Source organism: Pholcus phalangioides, unplaced genomic scaffold (assembly GCF_987345545.1).
Source record: "Pholcus phalangioides strain wild (caught in Gottingen) unplaced genomic scaffold, Ppha-v1.0 ptg000039l_1, whole genome shotgun sequence".
Lineage (NCBI taxonomy): Eukaryota > Metazoa > Arthropoda > Arachnida > Araneae > Pholcidae > Pholcus > Pholcus phalangioides.
This window is the reverse complement of record NW_028301625.1, coordinates 22,973,600-22,998,182: the sequence shown is the minus strand read 5'-3', so window position 1 is coordinate 22,998,182 and position 24,583 is coordinate 22,973,600. Positions and strand designations below refer to the sequence as shown.

The 24,583-nt window shown below is 34.1% G+C and overlaps 1 protein-coding gene across 2 annotated transcripts in view; it reads right to left on the bottom strand.

The window, feature by feature from the left end:
* The window catches only part of LOC149065721 (calcineurin-binding protein cabin-1-like), a 122,387-nt gene that overhangs the window by 45,308 nt on the left and 52,496 nt on the right, over positions 1-24,583 (bottom strand). The window contains exons 32-37 of one of the 2 annotated variants that reach the window (XM_089253539.1): positions 23,845-24,006; positions 23,428-23,631; positions 20,634-20,723; positions 8,960-9,114; positions 4,572-5,554; positions 1,254-1,537 (exon numbers count right to left, since the gene is read on the bottom strand). In XM_089253539.1, coding sequence (XP_089109665.1) covers positions 1,254-1,537; positions 4,572-5,554; positions 8,960-9,114; positions 20,634-20,723; positions 23,428-23,631; positions 23,845-24,006 — 1,878 coding nt within the window. The remainder of the gene's footprint in view (positions 1-1,253; positions 1,538-4,571; positions 5,555-8,959; positions 9,115-20,633; positions 20,724-23,427; positions 23,632-23,844; positions 24,007-24,583) is intronic. The other variant, XM_089253540.1, reaches the window with a different exon arrangement.

Below are 24,583 nucleotides of genomic sequence, written 5' to 3'. Positions count from 1 at the left end.
GAAGCTGAAATTTGGGAGACTTGTCAAACTATGCTACATGCATTTAAATGGAGCGAGGACGAGAAAGGCTATTTGATAAGAATTAACACTGAGAGTTGTGTTAACCCTTTCTGGCGCTGTGAAACCACCTTTTGAAAATTCCATAAAAAAAATAACTAATATTCTGCTAGCTTAGTGCATGGATGATGACAAAAATGAGGCTAATGGTATACACTTCCCCAATGCCTGGATCTTCTTGACAACTTCAGATGGTTTGGGAGAAAAAAAGCAAGAACCAAAACCCAGATTTCAAAGAAGTGGGACCATCTCAGGAAATTCTATCAATGCTGGATACATCGCCAATCTCAATGTTCTTGTTCTTTTTTTCTGTGTTACTGATGGAAAATTTCATATTTTGAACCAATTTATGGACCACTCAAGAAGGAAAATTTACACTGCCTTCTCAATGAAAGATGTACCGGCTATCAATATGCTTATGTTGATCATTTTGGCCTAGAAAATCAGTGGAAAGGGAATTTGTTAAATAAAATGTTGCTTTTCCTGCATTACACTCTAGGAAAGCTTGCAGTATTTTAGGAGGGTGGTGTCCCCGCTGTGCGACCACCTGTTGCTTGCTGGATTTTGATAAAAATAAACTAATAGTTGCAAAATACATTTATATGAGTCCTATGTACCGAGTATATGAAGTTAGTTTGGACAAAAAAAAATTTTCACACTCAAAGGGTTAAAATGCATTTTTACAAAAAAAAATTGAAAATAGGCAACAAAAAGGCATTTATGGCATTTTGCCTGAACTTCTGGTCTCTAATCATGAGTATGCACCACACAGCACAACCATCACCAAGCAGTACTACCAAGAGGTTCTGTGTTGCCCTCATGATGCTGTGAGAGGGCAGGATGCAGAATGCGATGGACCAGCTACTCATCATCTCAAAAGAATTATTCCGACACTGCTTCAGACAGTGGCAGAACTGTTGGGGAGAAGTATGTGGCAGCCCAAGGGGAGTACTTTGAAGGATATTAGTGTAAGATTGTGTATCTGCATATGAGTATTTTTTATGAATAAAGGTCACATATTTTTTGAACAAACCTCATATACTAAAACTTTAGTAAACATTTAAAAAAATGGAGCATTCAAAATGTGTATCTGAAATTAATTAATAAACACAATGTGTCAAGCATTAATTTGGATCATTTGAGTAAACCTTGAAACATTTGAAAACTCAGACTAAGTGCTTTTGGTATAAACTCACCTTATTTTTATTTGAATAACAGTAGTAATAGGCAATTCGATATAGTGATTTGTAGTGTTGGATAAATCTTTTCAAACATTCTCTAAGGCCATTCAAACATATTGTTACCAACTCATTCATTTTCATTTTACTTTCTTCCAGTTCTCTAACTGAAATAACATCAAGATCCAGACTGACAGGAATCACTGTTTTGGACAGAGCTTGTACGGTTTTATCAACCTTTGATTTTGATTCTGACTGCACAGTTGAAAATGGAACTGCAAGGTTACATTTGTCATTTTCTGCTGTAAAATAAAGCAAATTATCAAAGTATCCATAAATCTGTTGACTACTATAAACTCATGCAAACAATTGAAGTACAGATAATTTGTACTTACTTAACTTTGGTTCTTTTGAATAAAGATTACTTTTCTACCTAGGAAACATGGCAATTAATTTTGAAAACAACAAAGTGTTTTTTTTCTTTTCGGAAAAGCCTGTATACAATGAAATTAATTTTGTATACAGAACTTATTTCCCATCTCTGCATCATATCCAGTCACTGGCACTTTGTATCAATAGTGGAGAGTGATATCATCTATTATATTTATGCGATATATTTAGTGATATATTTATGCATAAAAAAGTTTAATCGACCAGTTTAATTTGATTCACTTATCTTCACTGATAAATATTATACAATTACCCACTCTAGCCACAGCATAACTATAAAATGGTATAAAACTTTGAGGCCAGTGCTAACAAATGGGTGGTGTTTTTTCTTGGTGTAGATGTTCTTTTTTTAACCTCAGGGAGTTCAGCAGTGAATTCAACAATAACACATACACATAATCAATCCTTGAAGTCAGAGCTCACTCACTGAAGTTAAAAAAAATATTAGCTAAAACTAAAAATTAACCAGCATGTTTGTGTGTAAAGGGTCCGAAATGGGCAATGCTTAAGCATGCTGGTTTGGGGGAAAATGAGATTGAAAAGCTTGCAAAGCCATTATTACAGATGATCTAACACAAAGGACAACTTTCTTCCAAGCCGTGCCACAATCAAGATTATTCCGATGTGTGTGTGCAATATACACATTACAGATTTTTACACTCAGACCATACGTGATATGTCACGGGACATGACCATTCTTTCTGTTCCTGCAAAATATTATTTGGCTCTCCTCTTATTTCTGTAAAAATGTGCAGTTTGTGTCACTCTTTTGAGTTCTAAATTGTTTTTATTTTTAAGTCACAAATTTGATTATCACAATTCATAGTGTATGTACGCACCAATAAGTAGTAAAGTTCATCTTACCTACATCATTTTGGACATGGACACCAGAACTTGAGGACTCCGGGTACTTTGGTACTCCTTTCGCTCCACGATAAACTTTGTAAAAGGACTTGGCGCCCCCAGAATTTATAGATATACGATGTAATTGCATTATACAATGCAGGGTTGCCAACTGCTATGAACTGCCTGTAGTTTCTACACACGACCTCACTAAACTACGGAGCTACGGGAGACACTCTCAATACTACAAAAATCTGTTTAAAAAACGTCTGTGACAGTCTGTCTAAACAGTGTTTTTTTTTTACTTATTCTTATTTTTTAAAAATTGCACCAATCTTTGCCATAATGATGAATTCGTATACACATGTGAGAGAGTTCGAGAGAAGATAAACTCAGAGCCGATCTGTTTCATCTGCATGAAAGGCAATTTGTAAAAAGCCACGTTTAATTCCGCTGCTCTACTCAATGCCCAAACATGCAAAAAACCTGTTTTCCGTCAAAACCACCCCACACTGTGGACTAAAAACAGGTTTTTAAATGGTTCAGCCGGCTTCATTTGGATAGTGCATGGTCGAGCTCACAGAACTTGTGCCAGAAAAAGAAAGTTTTGTCATAGGTGCAGTATGAGCTCTGATACGAAGAAAACGGGGATGTGGTCTAGTGTTGCTAGACATCCGTATATATGGCCCACAAGAAGTATGCAGGTTGAGATTGCATTGAATATTCATGAATTATTAAGGGACTCTGCGACCTCGTGGGGTGGGGCTCATGTGGCCCAAACCTTTTAGGTTTCAGTACCAATGAGGTGTTGTGTTTAATGAACTTTTCAATTAAAATTTTAAAAAAAAATTCATTTTTGGGCAATTATTTTTTATTGTACTATGATAATGATTATAAATTTGTAAATATGCTATTAGTCTGCAAAACTCCTTTGAAATGTCACAAACAGATGAAATACTTTCCCACCATTTGTTAGCAGCAACCAATTCAATTACACCAGCAGAAAAGTGTGTTTCAGGAAATGTTGATACCTTTAGATCAAATTTTATTGCTAGGGGTATGTAAGCGGGATCTACACTCTGTAACCACTTTCAAGCATTTTCTTTTTGTTCATAATTTGATAACTCTCCTCTGTATTTCGGATGTCACATTCTCCAACATAGAAATTGTTGTGCGTCATTGCTATCATTTGAGGTGTTCAGGTTCACACATCACATGTTTCCAAGAAATCTCCTAACGCCCAAAAAAATTTCAACTATTCTTGAAACATTCAATTTTTTTTCGAAACTTTTCTTCTTAGATATTAAACATGGTTACTGGTTCATTGACTCATAGTATGGACTTTAAGCTTGTCGATATGGTGAAAAATACTATATATGTTATTATATAGTATTTTTCAAAAGTAAGTTATGTTTTTCAAAAAGTTAGAACATTCCAGAAACTTGCACAGTTCATGAAATGCACAAATTGAGAAGTTGAAATTTATGGATGGCTGTAGTTTCCATTTGCATGTTCTGAAAGGTTTTTCATGAGCATATCAGTGGTAAAAAATTAGTATAAAGTAGACTGAATGCCTTCTTAAATGTCAAGTTACTTTTCCTTTTTGTTTCAAAAAATTGAAACGACCTGAAACTAGCTTAAAAAAATTAGAACATCTGACTAGAAACAAATTATTAAATGAATATTTTCCTGCAAATTAACATTAATTTGTTTGAATAAAAACATAAGTCTTCCCTTATTATGTATAAAAACCCGGGATAGTAAGTTTAGGTTTATAGTCAACCTTAACATTATGGGAACAAAAAGAAACATCTGCAAATACAAAATTATGTGTGGATTTACTTGGAAAATATGAGGGAAAAAAAGCTATATAAAAATATAAAAGAATAAAGGAAGGTTTTTCTCCTCCTTTTTTAAAGGAAAGGGGAATGTGTAGAGCTTTATCTAAAATAGAAAGTTTGATAACTGAAACTAAAATTTTTTGAAAACAACGGAATATCTTTGTTTACATTAAAATTATGATGCAAATACTATATCACTTACTTTTTTTTTGCTTAGAACGGACTGGTGTCTGTCTGCATGAGGTTTTCTTATCACAGGATCTATAAGCTTCTTTCATAACATTTTCATTATTCCTCTTTTTATTATTATTTCCTTTCACACTCTCTCTCTGTGGGGGGGTATGATTTTTAATTATTTTTTCTGTTGAAGTTTTCAACTCAATCGTATTCAAATGTCCATTGGTTATTTTAGAAACTACATTGTTCAGAATTTCTTCTAGAATTGTGAAACTTTCATCAAAACAATCATCGTTTGAAACTCTGTTCATACAAGCTTTGGCACCAGCAGAAATTTCTTTGTCACATTCTAGACTTTCTTTCATTCCATCTATAGAAACATCAAATATTTTTGAACTTTGTCTTTTCTCTGAGTTATTTGAACCAGTGTCATTTTGAGCTGTAGAAATTAAATTGGTAATTTCAGATAAACATAAACTAATTGTGTGCGTTTCATTTTCCACCTCGGTTTCTGTTGCACCAGTTTGTATATGCAAATCACACATCACTTCATTTTTTTGTAACAAAGGAATGGTTTCCGATTTATTATCAGTATTAAGGGAGTTGCTTATGCAACTTCCTCCAACATAAATATCACCTATCTCATGTGCAGATAGTCCAAGCAATTGTTCAACAACACTCATATCTTCTTCAACTACAGCACTATTCGTTGCATCATCATTAGGATGAAGTTCTTGTTCGTTATATAATATATCATCACCACAATTAGAAAGTTTTTCTAATATCAGGTCCATAATTTCTACAAAAACATTGGAAGGGGTTTTTAAAATAGAGGAAGAAATATCATTTTTTTTAGTTTTATTTTCATTATTTGGTATAATTTTTTTTTTGGGCTGAGAAGAAATAAAATAATTATGATCTAATGTGGTTCTTGATTGTATGCTAATAGCACAATTGCTGTTTGCAGATATTTCTGGTTCTGATTCACTAATTGATGAACTAGCAGCACTAGAAAAATAAAATGAAAACAAATGTTTATTTAGCACAGTTGATATGTATAATAGTTAAAATAGTATGGTGAAATAACACAGTTAAAATAGAAGTGAAGTAAATTGTGTACATTCAAAAATATTCTATAGATGCCGGGTATGAATTTATTACAAAAAAAATCATTTACCATCTGAGTGGGTTAAAGACAGGGGTGCAAGTCAAATTTTCGAGAGTTCTGACTCAAGTCTAGACATGCAATCTAGAAGTGATAAGAGTTGAAATAAAAAATTAACCACCTCCAGCTTCAATTGATGAACTAGCCACTAGCCATAATAATTCGCCACGAGTTTGTGAAATTTTCAATATGTGAATCTATGACAACACAATTTCAGTAAAACCTTTTTCTCAAAATAAGGATTAATCGACTTACACAAAAAAATTCTGACTTTAAACCCCTTCATATGCGTGTGTAAATTATTATGACTTAATTAAATTGGTTTTATCCAATTATCAACATTGCATATTAATCAAGACAGATTGCAAGAGGTGCAACATAGTCCTTGGACTATGTTGCACCTCTTGCTTTTTGGGACCAAGATAGTCCCAAAGATGCCACAGTATTCTAATTTAGCTGGGTCCCGAGACCCATATTATTCGAAAAATCTGGGTTCTTTTTGAGTGAAAAAATGGGTCCCTCTCTCAAAAAAAGTTATCTTGAAAAAAAGTATGGTCCCCCCCCCCCCCCATAATTCACTCGCATCTCTATGAATTTTTTGCAGCATGCCCCAGGTCTTTGATCACCTGACTTATATCTATTTGTTGAGACAGAGCGGTGGGCCATATTCTAGGTAGGAAAAGGAGGTATCTGCCCCAAAGCAGAATGTTTTGCATTGTTCTGCAATGAGCCCTCGACTGACTGGAAATGTTCTGCAGTTCCCATAATAGTGTGTTTTCTACATTTTCTTAAAATTCTTCCTGATTGTTCTGCGATGTATGTCGCAGACTTCGACATATTCTGCTTTGGGGGGTATCTGCAGATCAAATAAATAATTCATTTCTAAAAATATGGTCTATCCAAGGGTTTTTTACTTTCATTGCCTACTAGTAGAAAAAGCTTGCAAAGAAACCCATTAACACTGAGAATTCAACAAATGTAATAAATCTAAGACAAATATGCAGTCGATCCCGCTTACAACGTTCCCATTTAGAATGACTTATTTTTGCGGTCCCAACTCTAAATATAAGTCTCATTAAGATTTCCCATTTAAAGCATTTTCCCACTTACAATGTTTTTTACGATTTTTTTTTAAAAACGTTACAACCAATATCCACTGTAATTAAAAGTTAGAGGCACATATATTTACTAATAAATTAATCTATAATTCCCTTCTGATTGATTTTCCATTTCGTTAAAAATCTTAGCTCTTTCAATAACATCTTCTGATTTAAATTTAAAGCAAATAAGCAGCAAATGAGACCCTCTCTCAGACACTAGTCTTCTGATTCCCTAGTCATATAAATACTTGCAAAGCGATTTCCTGGTAGGATGATTTTATTTCTCTCCCTGATGGCCCACCAGTCTGATCTGTTGCCATTCAACTGCCACATATTTTCACACCTGTATATGGGAGCTATGTCAGATTTGGGTTGGTGAAATTTAACAGTGTGCTTACGTGTGTGTGTGTGTGTGCCCAGCATTTGGCATGTTTTGTGTTCAGTAGGTGGTGTCATCTATCCAGGGCCACAACTAGATACTTTCTCAAACGGGAAAAGCACAGCACACATTTTGACACCCTGTGTAATATAGAAGAAGCAGTTATATAAAGGGTGAATTTGGCACCCCCTCTAGTCTAGAACCCGGGGCACTAGACTCACCTGCTCTCCCCTCCCCCAGTTGAGGCCCTGCACCTATTTCCAAATTGGTAATGTGTGGATTTGATATTTAATGTATACATATTTGTGTTGTAGGTCTGTGTGATCACCGTGGCAACTTGAGCTTTTTTATCAAAAGAATAGCCAACTCAAAATTTAAAAATCTTAGAAAATCGTATTTTAAGCCGATTACCACTGTGTATAATCAAAAGTTCCAAACCTGAATTTTCACCAAAGGCAAAATCTGAACCACCCCACCCAAAGAAAATCAAAAATTGAAAATACTTTTGCGGAAAATTGAAACATTAGAAAAAAATGCATTCTTATACATAATGTTAATTTAAAATTCCTTCTTAGCATTAGTGACCTACAATTTCTGTGGAAGAAATCCTTGTGCTCCTCCGAAAGCTGATTCTGCGTACACACCTGGGGTTCTAGCAATGCAAAACGGTGACTACCACATAGCAACTAGATGACAAAACTGGACAGTCAAGGTAGAGTTTTTACAGATTCATGGTTTATTTTATTCTGAACTATCTCAGAAAATGCTTTACAATTTGAACAGGCATTCCAAATCCTTTGACATTTTTCAAAAAATTTGCATTCACAATCTTGTAGGAACAAGGCAAATTTATGCCGTATAGACATTGTCTTTGAATGCCGGCAGATAACTGTGAAAGTACCATAATTTCCGGTGTGTAACCGGAGAGGAGAAAATCTGTTGGGGAATAAAAAATACGAAATTTGAAAATTCTGTACATGGCCCCCTCATTCAGGGAGCAACTAGATATCTGTCATCTTATTCTTCAACAATCCGTATGTATATAAATAAAATACAGTACAGTATACAAAATAGTAAAACCACTTTTTCAAGGTCACACAATCATGATAGACAGTAAAAAGAAAGGGGGGGAAAACCAAATTTTTATGCATCCTTTTCCGAAATTCTGGGTATGTGATCTCTCGTGCAAGGTTTGATTTCTGTCAAAGATCTCTACCAACTTTTTATTCTGAAATTCACCAGTTTACCTCCGCATCGTATCCAGAAAGTCTCTTAATTTGATGTGTTATGCAGAAAAAAAAAACATATATATATATCTATTGCATATTAATTTCATATCAAAAGAAAATTCTTTTCAAATGTCATAATGAATACAATTACCTTTCATTTAGAAGACATCAACGAATAAGGCAAATACACAAAAAAATAATAATAAAAGTCCTAATGCATTTCAACACCAATGGGTGCCGTCTTCAAAGGAAAAATTTAGCCACTAGTTTCGCTGACCGAGTTTCCCATTTGTGTTGAATATCAAATCTTCACGCTCGGTTGCTCAGCGGAAGAAGTACGTCTGTTCACTTCCAGCATTATTTATTATTATTATAAATTATTTCTGACCACGATGTTTCTGACCACTTTCCTCTGAAGACCGCACCCATTGGTGTTGAAATGCATTAGGACTTTTATTTATTTATTTTTTGTGTATTTGCCTTATTCGTTGATGTCTTCTAAATATTCTTGGGCAAAGTGGATCAACTCTTCTAAATTACCTTTCAGTTTTATGTTTTTCTTGAAATTTCATGAAAGGTCCTGCACTCACAGAAAGTAAACAATCGCTAAAAACTCTGAATTCTTGTCTGGTTAAACCTCGTTTTTCATTCTTGGTCAAAAACTTCAAACAAGAAGCGTGAATACGATAGAACACCTGAAACAAATGTTGAAAAAAATATGAGCATTTCTATTACTCTAAGTTAAAGACCTCATTTGCATTAACAATTTCATGTGTGTATATGCACTTTAAATAAGGTATGTGCCAGCTTCACCTTGTCAAGATCAATGCTTATCAAGAATTTTCACACACAAAACAATACAATCATAATGTACATACCTTAAATCAGGGCAACTTTGTGACAGTTTATGTTTTTGCATCGTTTCTAGACAAAAAAATTATTACTTTTAAATATTATGTTATTGGTTATTTTTTAATCATTGCTCATCTTTGTCACATGGACCAGTCTTTTAATTATTATTTGGACACTAAATAACTATCACAAAGTTACCCCTGCTTATAGTAATACTTTCTAACAGTCAGATTTTACACACTATTATAGTCTATATTTTGATATACAAATACAACGCCACAACAGGCAAAGTGCCCAATGAGGTGGCTGAGCTACAGCAACCCAATTAAAATGCAATTAACAAAAATTATAAACAATATATACACATGATAAAATATTATACAATGCCCATAAAGAATATTATGGTTGTCTTATTCTAAGAATGGATAGCTTCTCGATTTACCCCAACATGTTTATCGTATTTCTTTTTAAACGTGTCAATTGTGTTACAATTTACTACCTTCGGGGGGTAAGCTATTCCATTTATTAACAACCCTATAAGAGAAAAATTCCCTGCGACACCATAACCTCGCATTGTCCCTTACCAATCGATACTGGTGTCCCCTTGTAAAAGCAGTCGATTGGCGGTGTACTAAAAGTTCATGGTCCATCCTATTGAAAATTTTGAACACTTCGATCATATCTCCTCGACACCTGCATTCATCCAATGTAAACATATTCAAAAAATGAAGTCTCTCTTCATAACTCAAGCCCCGTGTGCCAATAAGAACACGCGTAGCTCTTCTTTGCACCCCTTCAACCAAGTCTATGTCCCTCTGTAGGTATGGTCTGCAAAACCTTACAGCATACTCCAGTCCAGGACGAACTAAGCCTCAGAAAAACGAAAGAATGACTTTAGGTGAACACGAAGAGACCTTTTTGAAAATGAAACCGAGCATTCTATTTGCTTTTTTGACCACCACTGAACAATGTTCAGAAAACCTAAGCTGCTCGTCAATGAGAATTCCGAAATCTGTGACCCTAGTTGCATCTGGGATAATGACACCATTCAACTCGTAAGAGAACCGTGGGTTGTTTGAACCAAAATGAGCGACCATGCACTTATCAACACTAAACGTCATGCTCCATTCATTTGCCCATGCTGCAGTCCTGTTTAAGTTGGTCTGAAGCAACTCCCTATCGCTTTGATTCCCGATTACCCCAATTAGCTTCACATCATCTGCTAATTCGCTAGTAATCCCATCGATACCCTGATCGATTTTATTGATATAAAGTGAAAAAAGTATGGGGCCAAGGACACTTCCTTGAAGAACTCCACTTGTGATGCCTGTCCAACCAGAGAATTTCCCATTCACCATAACTCGTTGCGACCTATCTCTTAACCACGGTTCTATCCAATTCAGCAAGTTGCCCCCAATTCCAATCTCATGTAAACGCTTCAAGAGTTTACCATGTTGGACCGGATCGAATGCCTTCTGGAAATCAAGGTAAACATCAATATTTTTGCTCTTACCCAAAGCCTTAGTCACGTGATCATAGAAGCAAAGGAGGTTAGTCACACATGACTTCCCCTTCCTGAACCCATGCTGATTATCCGACAACACATTATTCTCGTCTATCCACTTCACCAACTGCCTTTTGATGATAATTTAAAGTTTTTTTATGTCACAAAGTTGTACTTACTTTTTCAATTTCAATTTTATTTTATACAATTTTTGTGAATACATGTTATATGATATTATTAGCAACCAAGGAGATGAATGTCCCATACTGGTTGTTACAATGAATAGGTTTATAAAATACAGTGTGATAATATTTTCATATATATGGTGGAAAAAAAAAGTACAAAAGAGATAGTATTTACAATAAAAATAGTATGATTAACAAAAAATAAATAAAATGTTTAAAATTATAATATAAATAATAAAGGATATTCTCATATGCAATGGTGGGGGTGCTATAAAAATTTACATATGAATAATATGAATTCTTAATATATACCCCAGATATACAAAAGAAAAAAAAATAATAAAAACATGTTAATAATATACATAATAAATATGGAGCCAGCACATGAATTTGTACAGGATTATGGAAGGTGATTTAAGATATGATTTAATTAAGCATAATGTTAGAGGATGTAATCAGAAATGGGACTCAATGTTAATGAGTTCGAGCAGGTAAAGTTTGAGGCATTTTTTAAAGGAAGTAAATGTGGTAGTGTGAGTGATTTCTCTGGGTATTATTATAGAATTTCGGAATCAGAAAGCAAAAGTGTTTTTTAAGAATATTTTTATGAACTAATGGCAGTGAGTAGATGGCATTTAGACGAGCAGAAGTATGTGATACGTTAAGAGGTAAGTATTGGTGTTTTTTTATTATTAATAAGGATTTATAAAAGTAGAGGTAACGCACTGGGAGAATTCTTAATCGATGAAATTGATCAAATAGAGGGGTAACATAATCATTAGTGATGCATCTGATAGCTTTTTTTTGGAGAGAAATGATAGGCTTAATATTAGTTAGATAATATCCTTCCCCAAACTGAGAGACCATACATTAAATATGAATGAAACATTGAATAATAGCATGTTATGAGAAAGTGGTTATTATTATACGGTTTCAGATGATAGAGCTTATATAAAATGAAACGGAGCCGAGTTTGAAGGTATTTATTTAATATGCGAATTCCATTTCAAATTTTGGTCAATATGAACACCAAGGTATTTAATGGATGTTACTTGTTCAAGACATTGGCATGAAGTGAAGTGCAAACAGACATGGAAAGTTATATCATGGTTTATTTGTTGATTTGAGGTATGGATTGAAGGAAAAATTAATAAATTTACTTTTTGTTAAATTTGTAGATCATTACATTCAAACCAATTTCTAATTTTGATGAGGTCATTGTTAATAATGTCAGTGAGTGCTAAATACTCCGTTCCTGAATAAAGTATGACTGTGTTAATTGACATCAGCAAAGGTGATAGTTTTACCTATTATTGTGGTGTCCTTATAAGAAATGACTAAAAGAACTAAAGTGATAAGAACATACAACGCCACCTAGTGTTGTGTAAGGGGAACTCTAGTGAGTTCCACCTCAGACATCAAGTAGACAAGATGTCTAAATGTTCTGCTCTTTCCGCTTTATAAATTCTTCCTATCTATATGTATGTAATCTACCTAAGTCTAACGTAATAATAAATACTCATCAAAATAAATACCCATGTGTTATCCACTCGGCTCACAAAAGTGTTAAAGAAAACTTCTTGAGGGACTCCCATTTTTATTTGCATGATATTACTCAGAAAACTGTTGCATTCTACCATCTGGGTTCTATTGTCAGGATAAGATTTGACGATGCTAAATGCATTTCCTCTAATTCTATAAGCATATAATTTCGAGAGTATCATACTATGATTAACACTGTCAAAGGCTTTATTTATATCTAGACACACTCCTATTGTTTTTTTAGAATTATCTATATTCTTGTAAACAAATTGAGTGAATGTCAATAGAGCAGATTCTGTATTTCTGACAGGTAAAAAACCATGTTGATTTTGCAAAAAAAAAAATTATTAGTAGATAAAAGAGAGTAAATTCTGGATTTAATAAATAAAAAAATAAATTTAAAATAAATTTAATTTAAAAAATTCTGTTTTAAAAATTTTAGATAAGATACAAATAGGTCTTTAATTATGCAAACAATTTTAATCTCCATTCTAGTTAATAGGGATCACAACTGCTGATTTGAGAGACTTAGGATATTCCCTATTTTCGATACAATTATTTATAAGATCTGCAAGAAGTTGGAAAGTACAGGAAGGAATACTTTTTAAAGCCTTTGCAGTTATGATATGAAAGCAAGTAGCCGAATTGCACAAGGACCTTACAATTTTTGTAATTTCACCAATATCTGTTGAAGCAAGAAAAATAGAGGTTTCATTAGAACATATGAATTGTAGGAAGTTATTTTGCACCATTGTATGTTGTTCAATATTAATGAAATGAGTGTTAAAGTTATTAGCAAGGAGGTGTAAATTTGTTTCGGTGGGTAGTGTGAGATTTTTGATGTTGGATCCTAGTATTTTATTTGTTAGTTTCCAGCGTTCAGTTGACGTGTTGCAATTTAAAAATTGTACTGTGTAATTGTACTGTTGTTTTGCTTTGCTATTTTTATTTTGTCTTTGAGAAACTTGGCAACATTTTTGCAAGCATGTTTGAATAGTATATTGTATGGATATTTTTTAGTTTTTAAATATAATTATTGTTCGATCTCAATTGAGTGGGCTAGGTCTGTATTTATCCAAGATTTATAAGATTTCTTGTTAGGAGTTTTGTGGCGGTATTTAGAATGATAGTGTATTATTGTTTGTAGTTTTAACATTAAATTCATCAAAGATGAGTCCAGGGGTTGGGCTCTTGAAAACAAAGTTTTCTATGTAAGATGTTAATGTTGTAAAATCCGTTTTTCTAATATATCCTCCCATCTTATCACCTGATTTTAAAGCATGATAACTGAAGTTTAATTTGCAAATAATAGGGAAATTATCTGTTAATTCTGTATTGTAAATAGAATGAAATTCCATTAATTTTATTAGTTTCGAATAAAAATGTGATCAATGTATGTTTGTGAGAGAGGTGTGGTTGTATTCATGATTAAGGGTGTAAACCATGATAAGCTAACATGTCCTGATAATCGCAATGAATACCTGGGGCATTGTTTAGAACAGTGATTCCCAACGATTGCGTTAACACCCCGTTGGGGGCAATGGAATGTTCCAGGGGGGCGGTAGAAGCGATGGGTATAACATAGGTTCCTATGGGTTTGATTGCGTTGGGGGGGATGGGAGAAAAAAGGTTAGGAAACTATGGTTTAGAATATCAAAATTATGTCGCCTATTATTAGTACATCTCTGCATTTGTTACTTTTTATCATGATTTCAAGCTCTTCAATAAATTGCTTTACAGGATAAGAATGATCTATATAAGCTAATGATGGAGAATTTTAGAGTATCATTATGTAGTAATATTGCTTCTCCATATTGCATAGTAAAATTAATCAATTGATTGAAATGAAAAGATTTTTTTATTATATACAAAAATACCGCCCGAACTATTGTAATTTCTGCAACATGTAAATAAATTAAATTCTGGCAATGTGTAAAAATTTATCTCACCCTCAAATACCCATACTTCTGAATATAACTATATCAATAAAATCAAGAGAATCGTTCAATAAAACAAGTAGTTGGTCAAAGTTAGCTTTCTAATATTTAAATTTTTTAGCCTCTAATGTTTAAATGTACCGCCCTAATATAACAAATTTGATTACAATTATCATCATCATCCTGTGAGCATAGGTATTTGTTAAATTCCTCCTGGGTGTCAAGCATTGAATAAAAAAATGTAGGATTCATGATGTAAATACATTTACACTAAGCAATTTTGCACCTCAAGGAGATCAAAACCTACATATTATTGTGTGGTTAAACTATTAAAAAATTTAAAACTTTATAAAATATGGCATGTTACAAAAATTAGATTAATATTTCAAATGTAAACCAAATTTGGCAAAAACAACATATACACTATATATATTTTGATTTGATACATTCATTTAAGAGAGGTGTGATTGTTATTTGTATACAAAAAAAATTGTTAAAAGGGAAACATTATATCAATTTCAAGAGCTACTGATAGTAAATACATAAATATAAACTTATTGACTAGTGTTGTAGAGATCGTCAACATGGGTTATTTTAAATACTCTGGATTTCTTTGATTCCCTTAAATATATTTTTCCATTATGAGTCTAACAGAATTTGTAATTGTTATGTTTTAAATTTTTTAGCATGATAGAATACCTGTTTAATATATGGTACTAGGTGTTCATTGAAATAAATGCAGTTGGCTGCGAGACGATCATTGATCTGAGATGCACAAGTCTTTGTTTGACGAGCTGCATTATAACACAGATCACGTTTGTTTTTAGAATTAAACTGTATTATAATCAGTTTTATTTTGTCTTTCCTTGAAGATGGAATAAGATGCATGGCACAAACATTATATCAATCATCTTCCACTAGTTCCAATTATGGAAAATCACATTTTTTATGTTGTCCACGTCCTCATCCTTCATCTCAGGAAGTCCAAGGATTTTGATGTTGTTTCATCTTGAATATTGTTGGAGATGTCAGTTTCAAGATATCAGATTCTTGATCTCAATATTCAGCATTTTCAGTTTATATTTTCACTTGATTTTTCTTGCATTCAGAAATTATAGCCCTCTCTGCTGCGCTACTTCAGATTTCAGTGCATTTAATTGATTCAGTGGGCCGAGAAATTCTAATTCATCAGGTCAGCAAGAGATTGGGTGTGTGATTTTGGATCATTGAGGAGATACATGTGACCAGTTTTGTTAATTCTAGTGATAATGAACTGAAAATATTGTTTAAAGCACTGCATATAGTTGAGTTTAAATTGTGTATTTGTAAAATTTCATTCATTTGATTTGAGAAGGTCAGCAGATGATGCACTCACCATGTCTGGATTTCCTAAATTCAGTTTGGATGCATGAGAAGTTGATGGTTTTTCATTTTGCTGTGTTGTGCATCTAATACACATCCACTTTGTTGTATGGCTTTTCCCTAATTTCCGAATGTTTTTCTCATTTAATCCTGCGCAGAAGAAATGAAAGGAGCTGGAACACCCTCCACATATAATTTTTTCTTCATCACACTGGATGTTTTTGCTGCACGCTAGGCACAAAGATAAATTATTTGTAGAACTCATGTTGAATAAAGTTGAAGTCAGCACCGTGTTTAGATTGAAACCAAGTTTTTTAAAGCAATAGTAATATTATAAATAAAATGTTTGGAATATAATAAATAGATGAAAATTGGCACTCAAGAGCTAACTCGTGTTGCTGCAGACTCCACCACCATTGCCACCCGATTTCAAAGATCTTTGACCCCTACTTTTTTATCTTCCTCCCTGATCACAGGGATGACATTGGCTTCTGATTTAGAGTTCTGTTTTATACCAACTGCTATCTAGTTCAGCATACACAACAGACTCTGCATCAGTTTCACATAAAAAATCAGATGTTTGAATCATATGACGAACCTTCTTTTTGACACTTTTTATGCTACATGCAGAAGGTGCTGGGATATTTGCACCTGATGAACTCTGTAAATCCAATGCAGATATGCTCTTTCCAGGAGTCACATTTGATTCTTCTGTTTCTCCTATCAATTCTGTTTGCAGATTCAGGTACTATATAAAGCTTTCACTTACATTTTCTCTTACAGATTCATTTTCACTCTTGAACAGGTCCACATAATTAATTTTGAACATTCTCTCTGTTCAGAGGGTGTATTTCAGCTTGCTTAAATCTAGAAGACAGGATTTCCAGTGACATATTTTGTCACAATGTTGAACCACACTTATGCAAGTCATATATTTTGTAGCAAAATGCAAGCAAATAAACTAAAACGTACCAAAATACTCCTTTCACTAAATAATAAATCACTGTATGTATTCAAATAAACTCACTTTGAAAATTCCACAGCTGCTCTATATTTCGTACACCAGCACGAAGTTTCAACATTTTTCTGGAAACCACTCAACACGAATAACCTAAAATAGCTCTATAATACTTTTCCTGACTCTGTGCATCTACTTCCGAGAGTTACCACAAATGCCAGAAGCTTCTGGGCACACTGCTGAAATATTTTTCCCCTCAACCTCTTTGGAAAGCCCAAAAAATTTGAAAGTGTGTTGCAGGGCCCATGTGTCACAAAGTAGCCTCGATTTACAGTATGGTATAACTACTCTGTATCTCATTATTGTGCTATTCTATTATAAAAAAAGAATAATAATTTTTTGCTACATGTTTCTGTTCTGTCAGTTATTATTGAAACTTTGCAGAACACATACTTTTTCAACATGCCTCCAACATGTTCAGATCGTTGCTCGACTGCCAATAAACATGCAGGAAATATTATCAGTCAGCAAGGATCCAATGATGGAGTTGGCCTTGGTTGCTGACAAAATCTGTGAAGATAGACATTTCTCTGGTTATCGCGGTTACATCTACTGACACCATCATTCTAACTATTGAAAAGAAGTTAGAAGCTCTCACCGAGCAAATTGAGCTTTCGTCGAATGGGTGTTCCCTGGCAAGATATTTTCCGAGCCAAAGCCGTTCAAACTCAAGAAACTGAAATCTTCCAAAAAATATTTTTCTGCTGAACACTGTTGGTATCACACGCATTTCACAAAGAAGGCTCGCAAATGCATCAGCTCCTGTAATTGTTCAGGAAATATGCAAGCTCATATGAACTAGCGGCATCTGATGTTAGCAAACTCAACTGCTGCTTATTCATTTCAGATTGCAACGCTGGGTTGAGTTTTCTGATCAATTCAGATGCGGCATGTTCTATCTTTCCATGAATCACATACGTGATCACAAACCAGCTGTCTGCAACAACTTCATTTTATAGACTACCAATGGAACTCCTATTAAAACATATGGCAATAAACATTTAGTGCTCAGCTTAAGTTTATGTAGAGACTTTCCTTGGTCATTTTCATTTCTAACATCTGTAGCCCTATCTTGGGAGGAAATTTCATGCAGTGGTTCAAGTTATTACCCTATATTAAAAGCTGTTGACTTATTGACCAATTGACATCTGTTAACGGACAAGGTAATTTTTGCCTGGTTAGCCTCCTGGTTCGAAGACTATTTTTGGTACTTCCCACTGCCATCAGCTGCTGTCAGAATTCCCAAACATTACGCAGACTGCTCTCAATAAAACTCTGGTTGATCACTCTACAACACACTGTATCATCACTGCTGGTTCATCTGTAGCTTCAAAAGCCAGATGTCTTAGCTGAAAGAAGTTAGACATAGATACAACAAGAGTTTCTAATACTCTTGGCTCAAGGTATAGTTCACCGTCTTCAAGTCCTTGGTGAGTCTCAAAAGATTGATCCCAGCGAGTCTGTGGAGACTTTTGTAGGTTCAACGCTGTTACAATCATGGATCGTTACCCACTGCCACACATCCAAGATTTTTGCATGGAGCTGAATGCCAAAACAATTTTCTCCAAATTGGATCTTGTGAAAGCTTACAACCAAATTCATTCTGCTATTTGGCTCTTCCATCATTTCTTGGAGGGCAGGCAGTTCACCATTCTCTGTGACCACACACCTCTGCCCTATGCCTTCTGCCAGAAGGGAGACTAGTGTTTTCCCAGGCAGTTATTACAACTCAAATTCATATCAGTTTTCTACCAACATACAGCATGTTTCTGGCAGGCAAAATACTAAATCAACGTGTTTTCTCATATGGTAGTCATAAATGAACTGTCAGGCAATATTGACTATTACTCCATGGCACAGGAACAGCAACACGATGGAAGTTTGTATTCCTTGAAGCTTGACAGTTCTGGGCTGCACTTAAAACCATTTGCTTTTTCTACTGATGGTTCTAATCTTCACTGCGACATCTCAACTACATCACCAAACACTCTGGCTATATATCACTATATTGCAATTTACTGCCATTAATGAGATGGGTTGGAAGCGAAGGCACTGTCTATTGAAGGTTGCCTGAAGTTCGTTAGGGAAAATATCTATATCTTCCCTCGGGTTCAAACCCGGGACCACGACAGGAACCTTCACGGTGGTTCTACTGTACGGTGGTAGATGAGCATCTTACCACCACGACACTCAGGCGCTGGCAACATCTCAACTGGTGTTATTCAACTTCTTGTACCAGAAAGCTTACAAAAAACTTCAACTCCATGCACTTGCTGTCACATCCAAGTGGTCACGCTACAACAAAATTTGTAAAAAGCAGATTCATATGGCCATCTCTGGAAAAATACTGCGTGCATTTTGCTAAATGTAGCATGCTTAGCGTGTCTGCTGACTGACTCAGAAGAGTCAGGTCAGCAGACACGTCAAGTCACCACTTGGATACAGTTTGCATTACCCAAATCTTGGTTTAAGAATGTCCACATTGACATCATTGGCCACCTTTTGCCACCTTCACAAGGCTATAACTACTGTCGGACATGCATCAACAGATTTACTCTATGGCCCAAGGTTTTTCGAATGATCAATCAAACTGCTGAATCTGTTTCTGAAGTTTTCTTTGCGGGTTGAATTTGAAGGTTTGGTGTCTAGAGATTGTTACTACAGACTGTGGTGCACAAGTCAAATCCAAGCTGTTCCATTCTTTCACTCATCTATTGGTGACAGAGAACAAGAACCATGGCATACCATCCAGCTGCTAACAGGATGGTTCAGATTCTACAGACAGCTAAAGGCTTCCATCGTGTCTCCAGTCCAACAGCTTGAAAAAAGCATTGGCTTACTAGGAATCCGCTGCAGCCTTAAGAAAGACGTTGGCACCAGTCCTGCTGAACACCAAACCTTGGTGAAACACTGTGTCCACCAGGCGAGTATTTTCATTCTCCCAGAATCTCCTCATGAGCTGACCAATTCTTGATTCATCTCTAAAAGCATATGTAGAACCTCAAACCTGTTCTGGTGACTCATCATGACATCTTCGTCCATAAGACTGCTAACAGCTACCCCCATCTTCGTTCGAGTGGATGGAGTTTGACGACCTCTTCAGATGCCTTACAATGGACCCTTCAAGGTTCTTACATGAAGTGACAAGTTCTACACCTTGACTTCACACCGAAGACAAAAACTGATCCTCCATGAACTGTCATAACTCGTTCTGGTCGAACTGTTAGGTTTCATATTCCCCCAATCTGACCGACTTATGGTCTAGGGAAGAGAACTGAGGGGGATTTTTTACCATTTTTGTAAAAAAACATGTTTTGGCTTGATGAGTCAATTGACCTGTATAATACGAGCGAGAATTTTTTCTTGTTACAGCCACGAGGCTGAAGCATAGCCAGTTTGCTCTAGATTTTGACATGTATAGTTAGCTCTCAATTTCTCCATGTGGTTTTTCCCTAACATTTGTGATGTCCTATTGAATTATATAATAAATGTTTAATATACATTTGGGAGGTGCTCCTCTCTGTTCTGGACATCAGCAACCCAACATAAGGGGTATAGTTTTATTTTCTAAAACAAAAGTATACATGATTTAATCAGTTCTTTATTTACTAATGTTGATACATATTGCATTTGTCACATTTCGTATGTGCATGATGCTGATTTGAGAACTGGAATGTGTTAGCTCAATACAAAAAGTTTATTGGGTCAACTAACTGATTTTGTCTCATTACTAAAAAAAGTTTTTGACACTAAATAACAGGAAAATTAATTTATTTATACAAAAAAGAATTCAAATACCCAATGTAAAACTCACTTCTAACGCTTCTATAGACAAGTCAGGAGGATTGTGATACTGAATTTTATGTGGGTATCTAGCTTTGTCCTCATGAAGAAACGCAAGAGACTGGAATTGAAAAAAAATTTACCATCAATTCATTTTGCACTTACTTAGAGAGTGCACACAAAGCTATTACTTATTTTAAGTAAATTATACAATGAAATTCTGCAATGAAGAAAACTCTAATACATTTCCTTTGAATGTTACAGTATATTTTTTCCCTACTACCCAATTTGAAAACTTGTACTATAAGAGATTTTCCACTTTTCATTTTATTATCCAGCTAGTTTCAGCAAGTAACTTAACTTACAGCTTACTGTATTGCCAACATCTTTCTGAATTTTCATGATGTTCAACTGGAATGTTTGGACTAATACATAAAAGCAGGGTTGGTAAAAAAACCAAACCAGGTTTTTTTGGTTTAAATAGCATTAACATTAAAAACAAAATTTCTGAAAAATCATTAAAACTTCTAATAATTAATTAAAATAAAATGTTTATTAATGTAATTAACACTATTTCCATATTAATTAATCAATAAATATTTCTTAAATTTTTGTAAAAAATATTTCCAATTTAATTATTTTTTGCGTAACTCAATGAATGACTTACTTTGTGTTTGAAAATTCTTAATGTTATTAACCATATAATATAAAGATGTTTTCTCCAGTTACTTTCAGTATGCTTAATTAGAAAGCTATTTTGCAAAAAGTATATTAAAAATTAGGTGAATATAATATATTTATTGAAGCAAATAAATAATGCAAATTAATTAGCAATGATTTACAATATACAGGGTGATTATACCTAAAGTAATGATTTCTAAACACTGTAAAAAAAAGAACCATTATCAGTTGAAATGGCTATCAACCAGAATGACTTGAAAATTTACCTGAATATTCCTGAAGCAATGGAATTTTATATCGCAAATGGGAAAAATATACATAAAAATGCAAATTTAACGACACTACTCATCCAACACATGGGAAATTCGTTCACAGAATGGACAAGATAGCCAGTCAGTGCAAAATGGTAACTTAATTAGCATTGCATGATTTCATAGTTCATGGAAACATCACAAAAATGAAGTAAGTGAACAAATAATTACAACTTGCTCAAGAAATGTTAAATATGTTGTCCACCATGTTCTGGCTATGAAGTGAAAGCACAAAAATGCTTGTTCAACAGCAGATCAAGAGTATGCCATGGTCATGATGTGGATGCACAAAAATACTTGTTCAACAGCAGATCAAGAGTATGCCATGGTCATGATGTGGATGCACTTGCAATTAACCTTTATTAAACCAAACGCGCCCCCACGTTAATATTCCTGAGACACTTCTAACATATAGGGGACGCACTGGAGCTTGCAATTCACCAAAGTTTGCAATCCGACCACTGTTCATAACATTTTGAGGTAACCCCACTGCCAGAAGTTACAAGGGTTAAGGTTAGGTGAACTGGCTGCCGGCCAGGTGTCACGTCATCCTGTTATTGTTGAAATAGTTCTTCAGCAACTGCTTTGCTGGTATTACAATATGCATCTTGATAAAAGTTGTTCTATCTACACACTGATGCTGTTGAAGTGCCAAAATGATATGGTTGCACAAAATAGATATACTGCTGGTCAAGTACAGCATCATCTACTTGCACATTTTGCACTTTTTTCTTTTCTTTTGCCAAAGAAATTTTCATTGCTTCAGGAGTATCCATGCAAATTTTCAAGTCATTCTGACCAGTAGTTATTGTATAGTTTTGGAATCAAAACTTCAAATTATAATCACCCTGTATATAGCTGATTATTTTTCGTAAATCTGTTCTACTATACAGTAGAACCTGGATTAACTGGGCTTAGCCGTGAAAGTATAAAAAATACTGAATATTAAGACTGGGTGATATACAGTCTGAGATGTGCTACTTCTTATGGGAAAGAAAATGAAAATGTCTGTGAGGTAATGTAACTGCTAGTGTGTACACTGGTCTTTGTCCTTTAGGGACAGCTAGTGTCTTTATCGGATTATTGTCTTATTGGACCACCTGCCCCTAGGAAGGAAAAAAGAAAAGCAAAAAAAACCCTGTGAGATAATACACCACTACATCTAGATATGATGCAATCCTTATTAATGAATTTTCTACAGATAGAGCATCAGAATTTAGCCAAAGGTTACAAAATGTGGTAAGAATGAGACTGATGCTTTTAGCTTCTGTATATAACTTTAAATAACTAAGATACTTCATATGAAAAATATATATATATTCAGGGCACTTTTATGGGACTTTTTAAAAAACCACTCATACCATCTTATGCCATTTAAAGATATACCATCAGAATGTACCCCAAGAATATAAAATGTGGTAAATATGAAAAATTTTGACTAATAATGAACCAATATATTTTTCAAGGAAAAAATGATATTTAGGCCACTTTTATTTGATTTTTAAAAAAAAAAACAGGTGTTTTAAATCAAACAACCCTGCATAAAAGTAACTCAAAACTGAACCAATACATTAAGGTAACTCAGAGTATAAGCATAAAGCTCAAAAATATCACATCAATTTCAAATTTTATTTTGTATTTCCTGTGAAATTCTTCAGTATGGGGGTGGACTCAAGTTCTGGAAGTTAAGTTTTCAGAATTTTTTTTTTTTTCATTTTAGCTTCAACTTTATCAGTAAATAATGATTTCTACTAAGAAATAAAGAAAAACTTGTTACAAAGTGCCATCAATAAGATAGGTAAAGTTACCACATAACAAGGAAAATGACTTGACCTTTTGAAAGTGATCTAAAAATATTCTGGGTTCCTTTCCTTGTTTTTGTGCTATTTTTCCGAGCATATAATGATGCAACCAGGCTTCATCGGGTATTGCTCCATCTTCACTCTTATTAGCTTCCTTGAAACATCGCTCGGCAAGAAGCAGCATTTCCTCTTTTTTTATTTTCAGTAGATCTCTTGGACCATCAAAGAAGGTGTTCTCAATAATAATGGAAAAAAGTATAACAGGTCTGAATAACCCATATCATGAATGGAAAAAATAATATTCAAGCAAAGCATTTTATTTTTTCTTTTTCAATTTTCAAGAAACATCTGGTGCACCATAACCTTATAGGTCTTTGTTGCATCATAAAATATCAACAGGCAATCAAAAGATTAATTGCGGAAAATATGGAATAAATAAGATACATACTTGTTTTAACTGCCGGGAAGCATGTGAATGCAGAACGTATGCTAATGACCCGTACTCAATCCATAAAAATTTAATTGTGGAATCTATTTCTAGAGCATGTTCAAAACATCTAAGGGCTGCTGATGATTTCCTCCAAATAGTACTTTCATTTTTCACTTCATACTGGAAAAAAGGTCCATAAACTTTTAAATTGTTATCTGGTTTCCTTTTACTCTTGGATAATTGACACATTGAATTGTACTTAAGCTTACTCATTTAAAAAATTTATATATATGTTTTAAATCCTTTTTTTTTCATATCATAAAATGCTTCCTCCCCACTTGCAAAGTTCGTACTTGTCATGCTTAACTTAATTGTTAACGTTCATTGCTGTCTACTCAACAGTTTCGTTTTTTTGCTATATTGTGTCCAAAAATAAGCACATTTTTGTATTCAACTAAATCAATTGCATAAATTCAAATATGCAGTCAAAACTATTACAATATTTTATTTATTAATTTATGCTATATTTTAATTACAGCAAAAAACAGCATTTTTTCCAAAAAACTAGCTGAACTAGAAAGAACACTTTACAGAAATGGATGTCAGAAAAGAGCATGCATTTGTTTAATACTTACATTTTTATTTCATTTCAAAACTCAGTTTTTTTTATGGTAAATTTCAAAACATGGAGATGAGCAAAGTCCTATATTAGTCTGATAATGAACTTTCATAACTGCCAGAATCATTTAGAGAAACT